General features: G+C 44.0%; 1 protein-coding gene across 1 annotated transcript in view; it reads left to right on the plus strand.

The window, feature by feature from the left end:
- LOC145414451 (sarcosine dehydrogenase, mitochondrial-like) overlaps positions 1-15,670 on the plus strand; it is a 30,214-nt gene extending 14,544 nt beyond the window's left edge. The window contains exons 6-19 of the mRNA XM_080284008.1: positions 1,036-1,195; positions 1,634-1,822; positions 2,377-2,582; positions 4,885-5,047; positions 5,903-6,050; positions 6,740-6,878; positions 7,226-7,420; positions 8,749-8,952; positions 9,672-9,884; positions 10,756-10,870; positions 12,078-12,641; positions 14,383-14,417; positions 15,070-15,212; positions 15,667-15,670. Of these exons, the coding sequence (XP_080140134.1) occupies positions 1,036-1,195; positions 1,634-1,822; positions 2,377-2,582; positions 4,885-5,047; positions 5,903-6,050; positions 6,740-6,878; positions 7,226-7,420; positions 8,749-8,952; positions 9,672-9,884; positions 10,756-10,870; positions 12,078-12,641; positions 14,383-14,417; positions 15,070-15,212; positions 15,667-15,670 (2,478 nt within the window). The remainder of the gene's footprint in view (positions 1-1,035; positions 1,196-1,633; positions 1,823-2,376; positions 2,583-4,884; positions 5,048-5,902; positions 6,051-6,739; positions 6,879-7,225; positions 7,421-8,748; positions 8,953-9,671; positions 9,885-10,755; positions 10,871-12,077; positions 12,642-14,382; positions 14,418-15,069; positions 15,213-15,666) is intronic.
- Positions 15,671-17,320: the final 1,650 nt, after the last annotated feature.

Raw genomic sequence — 17,320 nt, forward strand, 5'->3', positions numbered from 1 at the left:
GCGAGGGCTCGAAAATTCTCACTTAAACTGAGTAATATTCTCCTCAAAAGTAAATTTTCCCCCTAAAGTGAGATACAGTTATCCCCTAAAATGAGTAGACTTCTTCCCTAAATTGAATAAAAACTGTACCCCCAAAATGAGTAAAAATCTCCCCTATAGTGAGTCAAATTTCACCTGAACTGAGCAAAATTTCCTGGAAGCAGGAATGAAATACACCATCCAGCGTCTTTGTCACCTCTAAAGAGCTGGAAATGTCACTCCTAGGCTGGAAACCTCACCTGGAAATAGGATGAAGGAATTAGATACCGTATAAAAAAAAAAAAAAAAAAAAAAAAAAAAGGCACTGGACTGATGAGAGTAATTGACGCTCGTGCTGTAGACATTAGCCTTTTCTTTGATGATGTCTTTTTCATTTCATCCTCGCTTCCCTATGAGGACGTACTTTTCGTTATATCCTTGCTATCACCAAGCCTCTAGCACCTGTCACCTTATGCACGTAGCCTAAGGAAACTACATACCACCTGTCATCTTATTCTCGTAGTCTAAGGAGGCTCCATAGCACCTCTGATTTTATTCTGGTGGGTTAAGAAAGCCCCATAGCACCTGCTGTATTTAGTGATTCATTTTCACGTTTTATCATCACCATCATCACTTCACTCAGGGTTTTCACTTGAATCAGAATCAAGGGAGAAATTAAAGTGGGAGTGAAAGAAGAGTTGGGTTGCGTTAGTTTTTAGAGAAGAAAGGGGAAAGATGTACATACACACAGCAAAATTGTGCAGCCCCACTTCACAGTAAGTGATTGTGAAACTTAGAGGTTCACAGAAAACGTAAATGTACCATAGGCAGCCTATTGAAATTTCCTTAGGAAGGCTTTGTGCAAAGGGACACGGTGGCTGGCAACGCTTTCTCTTGTAACACCAGCTGTCTTCCACTTCCTCCTGATTCTCCTCCTAGTCCTGTTTTCCTTCTTCGTCCTTCTTATCATCCTTATCAAGTGCCAGCCTATAGACCACTGGCTGTCATTCCCCTCAGGACCAGCCTGAAGAGAGACGCGCGGATTTTGAGCGGTTTGCACAGCTCGGGAGGGTGATGGGTGTGGAGAGTCGTATGGTAGATGTTAATGAGTTGAAGGAGATACACCCCCTCTTGGAAACGTCACACCTCGCAGCAGCTCTTTATACTCCCTCTGGTGGTGAGTGGCACGGCTCTCAGTATTATATATATTACTTTTTATGTATATTACTCTTATTACAGATATTTCGTATTATAAATGTTGACGTAGCTGCAGCCCCCCCTCCCTCGAAAATCACATCTCCCAGCTGCTGTTTACATGCATTGAGTGATGGCGCTGTTCTTATATTTATTAGTTTTCTTGTATTAATCTTTCATTTATTAGTATTCTTGTGTTGTCCTAATTCGTATATATATTAGTCTTCGTGTATTATTGTTATTCTTATTCTTATATTTATTGATTGTGGGGCACGGCTCGTGTGGTGGAGCAAGAAGCCATTCGTTGGCTGATTTATTTGATTGAATGACTGACTGACTGATTGATTAATTGATTGATTGATTGACTGACTGGCTGACTGATTGATTGATTGAATGATTAGCCGATTGATTCATTGTGCAGGCACCATGGATCCATCTGGCTTGTGCGAGGGTCTGACGCGTGCTGCTGTGCGTGGCGGGGCGAGGGTGGTGGAGCAGTGCCCCGTGACGGCCATTACCACGCAGGAGACGCTGCTGGGAGGGAGGCGGGTGACTCAGGTACACACGCCGAGGGGCACCGTCACCACCAACACTGTCATCAACGCAGCAGGTGTGACGCTTACCCTGCCACACTCATTTCCTTAGAACCCACCCTCCCACACACTCAGTGCCTTAGATTTTACCCTGCCACACTCATTTCCTGACGTCTTTTCCTCTCATTTCCTTAGATCTTACCCTGCCACACTCTCATTTCCTTAGAACCCACCCTGCCACACACTCATTTCCTTAGATCCCACCCTGCCACACACTCATTTCCTGACATCATTTCCTCTCATTTCCTTAGGTCTTACCCTGCCACACGCTCATTTCCTTAGGTCTTACCCTGCCACACACTCATTTCCTTTGATCTTACCCTGCCACACTCATTTCCTAAGAACTTACCCTACCACACACTCATTTCCTAAGAACCTACCCTCTCATTTCCTTAGAACTCACCGTGCCACACACTCATTTCCTAAGAACCTACCCTCTCATTTCCTTAGAACTCACCCTGCCACACACTCATTTCCTAAGAACTTACCCTCTCATTTCCCTACGAGTAGAACTCACCCTGCCACACACTCATTTCCTTAGAACTCACCCTGCCACACTCATCTCTTTTAGGTGGGTGGGGAAATGACATCAGCAGCATGGTGGGCAGACAACTTCCACTACAAGTCTTCAAACATGGCTACGTGGTGACAGGCAAGGTGGAAGGGACGGAACATTTGCCCGTGGTGAGGGACTACAGCGCCTCCTGCTACTATAAGCCTCAGGGCGATAGTCTGACGGTGGGAGGCTTCGAAAGTAACCCCGTACCCATCGATCAGGTGTGTGTGTGTGTGTATGTGTGTGTGTGTGTGTGTGTGTGTGTGTGCGTGTGTGTGTGTGTTCTTTTTTAGGAAGTGTTATTGTTGGAATATCTTCTTATATTCCTTCATCTGAGTGAGCAATGAAGGTTATTTTCCCTGCGTATTTTTTTAGTTCTTTCACCTTAACTTGGCCCAGATTTTCTTCCTCTTTATTTCACGTAGCTCTAGAAAAAGACAGTGCTACAGCTCTACTCCTCTTCACAGCACTTCTTCGTGACTAGCACTGTACTTCAGTGTTACGCATTTGTTACAACTCAGCATTGAATATGGAGAAATGGCAATTCTAGGTCTAGTTAGGGTAAAATGAATTAGCTCAATGCTAGAGACAATGCTGCAGCGTTGCATTCTCTTCATAGCACATCTTCGTGACTAACATCGCATTTCGGTGTTAATCATTTACAACTCAGCATTCAAGATGGAGAGGTGGCAATGCTAGGCCAAGTCAGGGTAAAATTAGTGTAGTGCAACAAGACTGACCTTGTGACAGGGTGAGAGGTAGACAGCTGCATAATCAGAAAGAAATGATGACGTGGACAGAAACGCGGAATTTACCAGGTGTCGAATCGTCTTCTGTCGTCGGATGCTAGCTATTTTGTTTGTTTGTTTGTTTTTTACTTGTCGTTCCCTTTGGTTCTTTCTTCCATACATCAGAAAAAAAAAAAAAAGTTCTGTGTCTAGCTGTGCCCCGGATTCTCGTCGGCTAAAGAGCAATCCCTAGCATCTCTTCACACCGAGGAGCACGTCCAGCCCTACAGTGTACCTCATAGAGACCGATACACAGATACCTAGACAAACACACTCTTCGTATTTCTCGTTCAGGTGCAAATGTACAGCTCCAGATTTTGCCGGTGGTGATCTTTTTAAATTGCAAGGAAGAAGGAACCAAAGACCAGAAGACCGTAAGATTGTTCCCTTCATAAAACAACAACAACAACAGAGCCAAATTCAAGACCCATTCATTCATTTCGAGATGCCTGGACACACTGCCACTCAGGCCACTAAAATATCCACTAAAATCAAAATACTCGATAATTAAATACACTTGCCTTCAATCCGACTTTATCACAAACAGATGATAAATTCAGATCTGCAGCCATCACGTTATTTACCTTTAGATAGCCAAAGATTACCTATCGCCATTGCGTCAACTCTTCTCCAGCGACAGCACTCAGATACCCTTGACTTACCGACGTCGTAGTGCATAATACACCTAGACGTAAAACACACACACACACACACACACACACACACACACACACACACACACACACATCGCTCGCTGATGCAGTGGTAACGTTCTCGCTTGCCAACTGGTGGACGGGAGTTTGCGCTTCGCTCAGGTTGCGAAAAGTTTCACTGACGAAGTGGGTGGTTACTGTCCCCTTTGAGCAAGGGGACGAGTGTGTGCGTGTGTGAAGGTCACAGCCTTGCCCTTAGATCGGACTATATGAGCTCTCAGCTCCCTTCCGGGAGGGTAAAAGCTGACGATCACGACCATCAAGTGATCCTGACCGACCCGGTGAATTACACACACACACACACACACACACACACACACACACACACAGCATGCAAAAGAACAGTATTGTGTAACATGCAAAATAAATAATTGTGAAAGGAACGTAAATATTCTCTCGAATGTTATCAATGCATTCAGTGTCGATATAATACACACACACACACACACACACACACACACACACACACACACACACACACACACACACACACACACACACACACACACACACACGTCCACTGAAAGCATCCATTGCTGTTGATCCATTCACTACGATGATGCACTTTTAATTTTGCTTATCCATACTACCTCCAGACGATACCAGCCATCTTAGGAGAACCCAGACCGATATAACCGGGGGGGGAGGGGGCTTCAGTGCCTGGTTATGCAATTATCCCTTAACTCCCTCCCTGTGCCCCAAAAGGAGGATGGTGCACTGCAGAGTGAGGGCAACTTCAGCCTGCAGTCCACCGGGTTCACGTTTCAGATGAACCTGGGGCTACAACTATAACTATAAAAGCATAGTAAGCCTGTTTTTGGCAATAAACAAGATTCGGAAGAGCAATATTTGGACCACCCTGTATAATAACCCTCATGGTAGCGTCTCCCCTCGTATCTTATACCAGCTTTATTCAGATGAGAGTGAGTCATAGGAGCCAATGTTAATACTAAACCTTTTCGTCATCGTTCTCCTTCTCCTTCTTCTTAACCTGGTAGTGCTAATTCTTCTCGTCATCACAGCTCAGTCCGGACTCTCCCTTCGACCTGTACGAGCCGAACTGGGATGTGTTTTCGGGGATGCTAAATGGCGCTATGAAGACCCTGCCAGTAATGAAGTCCGCCGGCATCAAGTCCACGGTGTATGGTCCAGAGTCCTTCACACCCGACCATATGCCCATCGTTGGTGAGTTAGGTGGAAAATTAGAGATTGACTAGGAGAGTGCGGGTGAGGTGGAGGGGAAGGAGAAGTGGTACACCAAGGATCGGATGAAGGGATGGGGTGGAGAGGTATATGAGGTAAGGAGATGTGAGTTTGATAGAAAATGAGTGACTGACCAGGAGAGTGTGAGTGAGGTGGAGAGGAAGAGGGAAGGAGGACACTGAGCATGAGATGGAGGGATTGGGTGGAGGGGTATGTGAGGGAGAGAAGTGTGAGTTGGAGAGAAGGCGGCCTGTTCATGGAGGACAGGATGACATGGAGGCGGTTTGATTGTGTCCAGCCCTTTCGGTATTAAGGTTTCTGGCTGTACAGAAAGGCGTTCTACTGTAGTTTATTGTATTGTATGCAGGGTAAGAAAGGCCTGTTGTACTGAAGAAATTGAAAACAGTATTAATTTTTTCAGTATGATGCCGTCTTGTTTGATTTGTTCAGCTGAAAGTATAGGCGTCTGAGAGTGATGGTATTTTCTAGTATGATTATAATTTTGTATCTTTTAGTATTTACAAGAGGGGGTTAAGCATGATATATTTTACAGACTGCCAGCCCTCCCCTCACCCTGGTGCTGGAGGGGGACGCCTTCATGCGCTGGCGCTATGAAACTGGGTGGCTCCATTACCTAGTTACACAAACGTCCCTCAACTCCCTTCCTATCTCCCGAAAGGATGATAATTGACTTCAGGAGAAAAACTGTTCCAGCCTGCAGTCCACCGGCTTCACGTTCAGATGAGCCTGGAGTTAGCCTACTACTACTACTACTACCACCACATCTACTACTACTACTACTAATAATAATAATACTTCGTCTATCATAACCCCAAGGTGAGGATGCGGAGGTGCAGGGGTTTTACTACTGCTGTGGGTTCAACAGCCACGGGATGCAGATGGCTGGCGGCTGTGGGGAGCAGATGGCACACTGGGTGGTGGAGGGACGACCAACCCTAGATATGTTCACCTACGACGTCCGCAGGTACTGTTCTGTATAATGTGAGAGGGTGTTGTGTAGTGTAGTGTGGTGCAGTTTAGTTTCATTTGATGTGTGCAATGTAGCGTGACGTATGTAGTGTCGCGTAGTATAGTGTAGGGTAGGGTAGTGTAGTTTATAGTGTTCTCTGTGGAAGTGTAATGCAGAGAAGTGTAGTGTAGTTGTGCATTGTAGTGTAGTTTAGTGTAGTGTAGCACAGAGAGGCGTAGGAAAATAGTGTATTGTTGTGGAGTGCAGTGTGATGCAGAGAGGTGTAGTGAAGTGTAGTAGTATGATGTAGCTTAGTAGTGTGGTGTAGTATAGTGTGAACCAATGTGATGTTCCCAGGGGAGGGCTTCGCGAACATACTTACCTTCACCTCCCTGGCGTAAATGCGATTGGTTTCATAGACAGGACAGAGGGTGCAGAGTCTCCCCATACCTCCTGTTCTCCCTCCAAAGACAAATTCCAGTTAACCCCTTCAGTTAATTAATGCTTTCTCCAAGTTATTTTATATGCGCTGGAATAATTCTAAAAAGTGGGGAGGTCAACTACAGCATTCATTTAACTGATCTGTTCTTGAGGCCTTCCCTAAACTTAACAGAATCGATAGTTCGGTAGATAAAATTAAATATAAAGTTAGGTCATCATAGTGGAGGAGTTAAGACAAAAATTTAATGACATTTTGGCCCCAGGTTCGAGCCCCGGCTGGTGAAGGACCGTGAGTGGATAAGGGCCAAATCTCACGAGGGGCTTGCAAAGAATTACAGCATTGTCTTTCCCCATGACGAACCACTGGCCGGCCGTGGCAAGAGGCTGTCACCCCTACACCAGGTAAGGCAGCACACCAGCACCAGGTGGGACTGTTTTAATACCCATCGCTACAGATGGCGTCTCTAGAGCTATCGAATCATCTGGAGTAAGCAGGATTAGAAAATTAATCTTGAACTGAAAAGGTCACAATATGGCGTCTGCTCCTTTACCTATCCATCTCCAAGCGATATTCTTTTATTCTGCAGGGACCTCAAGCAGTGAAGAGTTTCATGAAGAATAAATTTATCCCCTCCAGTTCAAAGTCTCCCATAAGCTGAATAAAATCGTATGAGGGTAACAAGAATAAAATTTAAAGGAACTGGTTTGTCATCGGATGTTAAGCAACTCTCGCTTTTTGGCGACCACAGGAGCTGGAGGCTGGTGGGTGCGTGTTCCAGGAGCGGCATGGGTGGGAGCGACCTGGTTGGTTCCATTCCCAACCTGCACCAGTCCAGTCCTATGATTGGTATGGTGCCTACGACACCCAGCCAGCATCTGACCAACGCTACCTACATGCACTCCAGGCAGATTGCACTTTTGATATACCCTTACATCAAGACACGGTAGGTGGGTATAAGGTTGAGCAAGGGTAAGAAACTGGATGCTTTATACCTAGAAGGGGTGGCCTCAAACATCACCTCTACGTGACCCTGACCTCCACCTTTAGGTGCTCTTCTCTTCATCCCATACTGTTCTCATTCATATCCTTCTTCACTCCGTCCTTCCCCTTCATATTAGTCTTCTTTTCTTCCACTTCACTCGCATCAATCCACATATATTCTCCTAATCAATAACTCATTTTCCACTGCTCTATATGGCCATACCATCTCAGGGTACTTCTAACGCTCTGAGACAACCACACTGACACCACTTTCCTGAGCTTCCTTACATCTGTCTCCATGTAACTCTGCGCACTCAGATAACTCATTTTCACTTTTCATTCTTGGCGTGTGTCCTTCCAGCAAAAGTCAAGCTTCATTTCTTGCGTCCATGCTCAACTTCTTATTCCTTGTCGCCTGCCTCATTGTACACTACATCCGCGTACATTTCTGCGATAGACACCAAACTACAATTTCGAGTCAGTGAATGGAAGAATTGTAAAATTGAAGCAGCTGCCGTAGAACTATTGTCTGGTAACTGTGTGAGGGGAAGAGGAGTGAGAGTATAGGAGGAAGAGGATAGAGGATAACATTCAGTTTTTAAGAGGCGTGAGTGGTGTGGTTGCCATAATATTGTATAGTATAAACGCCATTCCTTCTCGTCACGTAACCCAGTAGATCTGACGAGGAGTCTGCACGTGGAGGCACTGTGCTCTCTGGGTGGAGCAACTGTGGCGTCCATCCATGAACCAGTTTTTCTCATACTTCCCTGTTGCGCACCGTGGGAGGGACTCTGGTCCGACCCTGGAGAGGCACTGTCCACCGCAAGGGGACACCGCATCCATACACGGTGTGATACTGTACCTGTTGAACGGTCCCAAAGATGCAGTTGCTTACCTGTGTTTAAAGGATGTGTTTAGCCAGACCAACTGGCATTAAACACCAACACCAACAACCTAGCCAAACAACCCTTAACATTTTTAGGGTTGTGCACACTAGAGCGTTAATTTTAGTGCTCATAACTACGCATTCTTCATCCTTTTTTCATCTGGTTCTAAATTTTTCATTTACCATATAAGCAATTACTTTATATAATTTGTTTGTATGTAAAGACAGATAAATAGATAGGTAGATAGACAGACAGACAGCTAGATAGATAGACTGATTGACTGATATGCTTAGAGAAACAGATAAATAAATTTGATAGATGCTATATAAGCAAAATAAAAAATGTACTCCTTTACCCATACTGCGACAATAAAGTACTCTAATTCCAGTATTGTATATTACAGTTGGCACAGGAGTGTTTATCATGTCGCCAACGGGCCGCCATCTTCGACCTCACATCGTTCGGGAAGTTCCTGTTGACGGGCCGTGACGCCGAAGCTGCAGCCGCCTGGGTGTTCTCCGCGCCCGTCACTGATCGAGCCCCGGGAGCCATAGTGTACACCTGTATGTTGAACCATAGGGGTGGCGTGGAGGCTGACCTGACTGTGGTATGTGGCTCTTTGTTTACACCCTTGCCTTATTTTGCAGTGTGTACTCGTTATCACACCCTCACCTCACCGTGGTATGTGGCCATTTATCACTGTGGTATATGTCCATTTATCACTGTGGTACGTGTCCATTTATCACTTTTTTATGTATTTGTTTAACACTGGTATGTATCTCTTATCACACACTTATCTCGCCTAACCTTAGTGTGGTATGTATCCCTCCTACCACAGTACCACCCTACCTCACTCTGCTATGTATTGCTTGTACCACACAAGTGCCCATGATTAGCGATTAGTGAGAATCCTATCTATCATGCATCCCTTTATGGCATCATCAGAAGTGTAGGTTCCCGGGGCTAGGCTCCATAGTCCATACATAAAGGCGAGAGTGACTATACTCCTTTTGTTCTGTAACTTGGCCTAAAGTATCCTTCTCTTCGTCTTTAATGCTTAGTTGTAGTAATAGATAAACACTCGAATATGGTGTTAGTCACGAAGAAATGTTGTGGAAAGGGTGTAGATCCATAGTATTGTCTTATTCTGTCACTGAGCCACGTGAAATAAGCAGCCAATGGACGCATATCTGGGCCAAGTTTGAAGTTAGCGTAAAAGAACTGTTGTATTTTTTTCCTTGATTGACACTATGCAAGCCATAAATCCCAGTCACACCTCGGCAGTAAATGTTTCGTATGCTAACTCCCTGCCGTCCTCCTGAACAGAGCGTGTGTGAGGGCGGAGAGGGGGCAGCCTGCTTCCCACCCTTCGAAGGCCAAGGGTATTACGTGATCACTGGGGGCGCCACGGCCGAATACTGCCGGGCGCATATAGTTTGCGAGGCCAGGCGGCGGGGGTGGCACATTGACCTGACAGACCTGACGGAGGAACTGGCAGTGATGTCCCTGCAGGGTCCACACAGCCGCACCATACTACAGGTTACGTATATATGAACTTTCTTGAATCGAACCCCTGTATAAGGTTGCACGTCTATGCTTTTGTCTTCAATTATACAGCTACCAAACTCTTCACGACCAACAAGAATCAGTATTGTGTATCGCTCTTGCAGCTCCCGGCATTTTAAAGCCAAAGTAGACCACACTATTAATGTAAAAAAAAAAAATGATGCTAGTTTACTGTTCTGGAGACTAATTTAATCTACAAATAAATTAACGGTCACATTACTGAAACTGAGAGTGCGGTGGGAGAAGCAAATCACTTATTATTATTATTTTTTTTTTTTTTTGGTCAGTTATGGAACACGAAGCTGAAAGAGGTTATGTATTCACCCGTGTCTGTATGTTCGTGCATGAGAGATATATATAAAAAGTTGTCATAGGATTTCAGTGAACTGTGTTGGATAAGTGGGCGCTCTGGGTCAAGGAAGAGTTGATTAGATTTTGAGATGACTCTGGATCCGTTTGCAGGAATAAATCACAAACTTCACTGGGGTGGGCGGAGATCAGCCTTCTCTGAGTGTGTAATAATGATGAAAGTCCAGTAGTTTATTTATTTATTTATTCATTCTGGCTACCACCAGACGATTTTTATTTGATTTACTAACGGTGTTCAGCAGTGAAGAGGTTAATGAAGGCTTTATAAAAAACCCTCTACTTCCAAATGTCTGAAAATAACAAGAAAGAATTAAAAGGTACAGCCGTGAGCTAAAGTTCACCGACACTTCTCTGCTGGCTGTGGCATTGCGTGGAAGGTATCGCATAACAGAACACAATGCTGCCAGGGGATTGTCGGCGAACCTTTGCGCATTGTTGTACGACATCGGACTGAAGGGGTTCACTACTTCCCCAGTGCCTCACCGAGCACAGCCTGGCGGACGTCGACTTCCCGCTCTCCTCCCACAAAGCGATCACCGTCGCCGGCCATAAGTGTCGTGCTCTCAGGCTGTCCTTCGTGGGCGAGCTGGGTGAGTATCGCGGGGTCGTCTTTTCACCGAGGGCCATTGAGAGCCACCTAACCTAACATAACCTAACTTTGCCTTTCCAATGGCCCTCGGTGTCTCTTGGTGGCCCTCGGTGAAAAGACGCACCAGTATGGCGCGTTTGTTCTAACCTAACCAAGATCCCAAACCCCTTTCATCTCAGTTGATGGTCAGGAGTAGTCAGTAGGGACTACCTTGTGAAATGTTCCATGCTGTTTCATAGAGTATGTTGTCGGTAGGGACTACCTTGTGAAATGTTCCATGCTGTTTCATAGAGTATGTAATAATGCACATCCCTCCTTGTTATTTTAGGCAGTAGTCACCCGAGAAATGGTATGTTTCTGCTACTGGTGCAGCTTTGTCCCATGTGTTCCTGATTCAGGCCCAAGACATCATATCATCTGCTTACGGCATCGTAAATCGTTCATACTCTTAATGAAGCTATGACTTAAGCTGGTAGTAAATCCAGGACTGAGTATAGTACTAGAAAGGACAAAGTAAGAAAAAAAATGGTTTTGATGAAACACTTTTGATTTTTTTTTTTTTTTTTAAGTTATAAAGATTCATCTAAGGCAACAGGAGTCATACGACAGTTGTTGTGGGCAGCTGTGTGTGTATGTGGTGTAGCAGCCAGCTTGTACACACCTGGCATGGATCGGTAACTCGGGTAACTCTTCTATGAACAAAGCCGTGTTTTATGGATCTTGAACTGTACTTGATCTGTAGGAGCAAGGAACACCACTTTTGTTCATTGGAGAAGTGCATGCGACGTACTACTAGTTTTGATCAGACGCTCTTGACAGCATTGGCACTGGCTGGGTGGGGGAGGAGGGTGTGGGTGGTGGCAGTGTGGATGATGCTGTGCGGCTGTGTGAAGGTACTGTGGTGTAGGTGTTGCAGAGTTTGGGGGCAAAATGTAGCCCTTCAAGAGAATGAGAGGAGACAGAGGAAAATGCATTGTAGAATGGCAAGCTTTGACATAACTCCAGTAGATCCATGTGGGAAACAGATTAGCTAGTTATTTAAATATCTACTGATTAGCACCTTTATTAGAGATTGTAATCATCATAGCGTGATTCACAGCATTTGTCCTGGAGAAAAATATCACCAGCCAACGAACATTATTTCAACTGAACATTTTTACCCAGGGAAGTTCGAAAAAATTAGTATCATTGCTTGTTTTGTCCTGCAGGGTGGGAGCTGCATATACCAAGATCATCAGCACTGGATGTGTATCGGGCAATAAAGGAAGCTGGGAAGAATATGGGGCTAGTGGACGCCGGATTCCGTGCCCTGGACTCCCTGTCATGTGAGAAGGGTTACCGGCACTGGCACGCTGATCTTAGGCCGGATGACACCCCGTTAGAAGCCGGCCTTGCTTTTACTTGCAAACTCAAGACCAACACAGATTTCCTTGGTCGTTCTGCCCTAGAGCAGCAGCAGGCAAAGGGCATAACGCGGCGCTTGATCACACTTACACTACAGGACTCATTACGGCCTCTTTGGGGTCATGAAGCCATCAAGCGAGACGGCCTTACAGTAGGGTTCATACGTCGAGCAGAGCACGCCTTTACACTGGGCAAAGTGCTTGCATATGGATATGTGCAGCAGCCTGGGGACGGACCAATTACCAATCATTTTCTCAGCACTGGAGACTGGCAGGTAGAAGCCCGCCTTAAGCTACTCTCAGCATCTATACATCTCACGCACCCCTTTGACCCTCGGAATCTGAGGCAGAAGGGCATCTACAAAGACCAAACTCTAACCGTCTAGCCAGCATAAAGCTTACACCAAGTCAGTAAAAGCAGAGAGAGGAATATGGGATTTTGCAGACACTATTAGAGTTTTGTACAAATTATATGCTCTGCTCACTTTAGCCGACCAGAATGTGAACCTTAACCTTTTTCACATCCGAGGATGTATGTTTCATTTAAATCAGGCTAACACTAAAGGATTTTATTAAACTTCGACGATAATCTAGCCATGAAGTGGTTTTTGAAGTTCTCTCTCTCTCTCTCTCTCTCTCTCTCTCTCTCTCTCTCTCCGATCGGGAGGTCGCAAGTTCGAGCCTCGCCTGGGCTACCGTTGCCGGGAGGGGTAGCTCCCTCCTGTAACCCCAGCGGGGCTATATGGCCTTAGTTGCCTAGCTCGGGGAATTCATTTTTCCATTTTCTCTCTCTCTCTCTCTCTCTCTCTCTCTCTCTCTCTCTCTCTCTCTCTCTCTCTCTCTCTCTCTCTCGTGTCTTTTACATTCTAGTTCAAAAAGTCTATCCTAAACCAAATAAAAGTATGTGAAGATAACCAAAATAAAACAAGAATTTCCCTGCCGGATACAAATTTGAAACACTGCTTTGCTAAATGTACATAATTCCTTCGTTTTAGTTGCTCCATTTATAGTCTTTTATATTTCCAGATACCATCATTTTGTAAAAAAAAAATATGTATAAAAAAATAAAATAAGCCTGTTCGATTTTGATACCTTGTGACCACTGAGCTCTACAACTCAGTGTTTGTGACTGATATAGTAAAAATAATGATACATCAGTGCATCGTTGTACAGTCAGAGAAATCAGCACAGTATCTTAGTTCAATGTTGAGAATATTTACAAATGGGGTGATGCGTGTTTCGTGCAGATAATTTCGATTTTTCCGTTATGTGTTCGCCAGACTCGGGGAAGATGTGTTTGTGTCTGTACCTTAGGAAGTATATGCCCCTTTGCATTTATATCAGGGTTAATGCCAGACAATTTTATTCGGCTTAGGCGAGACTCGTTAGGCTGGAGGAACAACAGAAACATTCCCCATTCACCTCTTCAGCCTGAGGATATGCTTTGGACTTCATTCTAATGCCACACGACTTTTATCTGACTGAGGAGAGACACTTTGGTAAGGAATGAATACTGTTTTATCATCATCATAACCTCCAGTGTCATGCTGTTCGCTACCCACAACAGACTGTGGGGCAGTGGCTATTCACCAGAGTTTTGGAAGTCATTTACCGTAACGAAATTTACTCAAATACCTCAATAATATTATGTTTTTACATCGCAGGGAACCTATTTCCTCTCATACGTTTAGTCACATAAATGAGTAATTGAGTGCAGAGAAGTGGTAGAAATAAATTAGATCTGCCAAATTAAAAGTTCCCCTTCTTAGCACCTACAGTGAGGTGTCGTGGTCTCTTAACCTGTTCTAAGTACTGTTTTAGTAACACCTAAATACTATAGTACAAAGAATATAATCTACTTAAATGCTAGAGTTCATCCCAGACACCAAGAAATATCCCATTGTCGCATTACTAATTATTGTTCGAACACACCCTGCAAATCCTCTTTTTTTTTTTTTTTTAAGATACCTATATAAATATTGATAAACAAGTTAAAATATGCCAGTAAATACATTCATTTGCATTTTAAATCAACATTTATAACAATGGAAGTCTGTCGAGGCGAACTGGTGCCAACATCCGACGCCGCTCCCTTTTCCCCCGCCAGTAGCGAGTTACGGGACCGCAACTGCGTTAGTGCATCCGGTGCCAGGCCAACATTCTCATATAATTTTGTGGAACGTGCATTTGCAACATGTTACTATCTTTCCATAACTGCAAGGCTATATGATCTGATGAGGTCTAGCTCGGGGATTAATCCCCTTATTAAAAAAAAAAAATCCATAACTTCAATTAGGCAGTACTTGCATCTCAAGTAGCAGAGGGTGTAGTCTGTCTCCCTCTAAACGCCGCTGTTCTTGGTTTACTATTATTTTAGGCCCAGGGAATTAGGCTCATTGTACATGAGTCAAAGGAAAAGAGACTTTATAATAACACTCAACACACAAAACTGGTAAAAATTACGTAACTGAGCAGTGAAATCAGGCAGGAATCTCGTAGATCAAATTCCCCGCTAATTCCTCTCTCTCTCTCTCTCTCTCTCTCTCTCTCTCTCTCTCTCTCTCAGCGGTGCGTCGGGCGCGATTCAATCACGTCTGGCATTGGTGCAGTTAGTCACGATTTTCAAGGAGTCAGAAATGTTGCCACTAAAATTTTTGGAAAATCTGAAGCTGGATGCCAGAAAACTCCGTAGAAATCTGTAGATTCCCCAGGTACCATTTCGAGAAAAACCACAATAACACAATCTCCAACATAGGGTGGACATATGGAGAACTACACGGTCCTATATTTTCCACAGCCTGCTGTGGGGGCAGGGTGGGTCAGTGGTAAAGTTCCTGACTGGAGACCGAATGGTCCAGAGTTCGGGTCCGGCCGGGTATCTGCCCTACTGGGACTGGTAGCACTCTCGCGTCACAAAGCGGGGCTATATGATCTACCAAGGTCTAGCTCAAGGAATTCATTTCCTCATATTAAAAATTCCATGTTCTACAGCCTGCTGCCTCCCCCTTGATCCATCTGAATTAGAATTTCCTTGACTGACCATCAGAGAAGCCACATACCACAAGTTGGAATTAAAATCTGGCCAGAATGTAACTGCACACCTATATAAAGGTTGGAAAAAAGTCTGATTTTATTCATTTTTTTAATGGTGGACAGCGTATGGTCGGTGTGTTACCATTTGATGGAACTGGGCATCTCACATAACTCGAATACAAAAGAGAAGTTGCATGAATTATGATGAGCCTTCCTTATGAGGTAAAAATAAATCTTGATTACATATTAAATGAAAGAAAAGCACTCGGGATCCGAATGCTAATTGCCTGCCAGAATATGCTGCAGGCCAAGTCCAAGATTTAGTCCATATCTTGATACCCTAAAGGTTTCATGTTGACAGCTGAAGTCGCTCAGGAGATATAATGGTGCTAAAGGCGGGCACTTAAACTAGTCGACCTTTGGCAGCAATTTTGGTGACCTAGACCTCGAGTGCCCATTCTCGAACTCCTCCAGGATTTTGGCCATATCTTTATACCCTGAGGGTTTTATGTTGATAGCTCAAGCCGTTCATGAGATATAATGGTGATAAAGGTAGGCGATAAAAACTAGTTGACCTTTAGCAGCCATTTTGGTGACTTTGACTTTGACCCTAAATGCCCAGTTTCGAATTTGGCCAAGATTTTGTCCATATTTTGACACCCTGAATGTTTCATGTTGATAGCTCAAGCCATTTATGATATAATGGGAACGGGAACACACACACACACACACACACACACACACACACACAGAGTCAAGTTTACATCAGAAAGTGTAATAAATGAGATACTTAAAGTGACCTGGAAATTAAGCAAAGAGGCGGGGATGGAAAATATTATAATAAGAAAAGATCTGAATGAAGAAGAAAGAGAAGTTTTAAAATCATTAAAGGAAGAAGTAAAGGAAAAAAATGATAGGAGGACAGAGGAAGAATGTAATACTTTTCTTTGGAGAGTATTGGATATGAAAGTAAGGAAATGGTATTTAAGGAAATAGTAGTGAAGGAAACTAAGGGGGATGGTTGTGAAAGATCAGAAGTTGAGGAAGTGGTACGGACAGAGAGTAGGAGAGAAGAGGGTATTAATAATGTCAAAAATAATTTGAAGGTGATATATACTAATGTTGATGGTTTCATATCGACAAGGATCGAAATTAATGATTTCTTGAGAGAACATGAACCTGATGTCATGTGCTTTGTGGAGACCAAATTAAGAGAAGATATTGATGTTCATTTGGGAGATGGTAAATACGAACTGTGGAGAAAAGACAGAAAAGAAAAAAGGGGAGGAGGAGTGATGATAGCAGTGAAGAACAACATAAATGTAGGTACTGTGGAAATGGGAGAAGGCAGGGCTGAAGTGATATATGTGAAATTAGAAACTGGAGAGAATGTTAAGAGAGATATGCCGGTAGTGTACGTTCCCCCAAAGACGAGAGCATGGAAGGATGACGAATACCATGAGATGTTGTCAGATATGGCTAGCTACTTGCAAAAAATAATTGAGAAAAGCAATAATATAATTTTGGTGGGTGACTTTAATTGTAAAGAGGTGAACTGGGAGGAATGGTACTCAGGAGGCGGCGAGGATTCGTGGGGCACTATGTTATTAAATATAATCATGGATAATGTGATGACGCAATGGGTCAAAGAAGAGACACGGTTTCGAGGTAAGGACACACCAGCAAGGTTAGATTTACTGTTCACCAAAGAACCCGATGTAATAGAATCATTGGAATATCTCTGTCCTTTGGGAAAAAGTGATCACGTGGTCATTGAGTTCCAGATGTTAATAGGAAACGTCGAGCCAAGAGACGAGCTTCATAGACAGGGAAGATACAACTTTGGGAAAGCAAATTTTACAGGATTGAGAAACTTTTTTGAAATGCGGATTGGAGAAAATTCAGAGAAACAAGAGAGATACAGAGGAAGTGGGATATCTTTCTAGACCTCTATAATTTGGGAGTGGAAAAATTTGTACCAAGAGTAAGAGTGAAAGAAAACAGGAAAAAGGAGT

This window comes from Coenobita brevimanus, chromosome 99 (assembly GCF_032717465.1).
Source record: "Coenobita brevimanus isolate Jiangsu-jjx chromosome 99, ASM3271746v2, whole genome shotgun sequence".
Taxonomy (NCBI): Eukaryota; Metazoa; Arthropoda; class Malacostraca; order Decapoda; family Coenobitidae; genus Coenobita; species Coenobita brevimanus.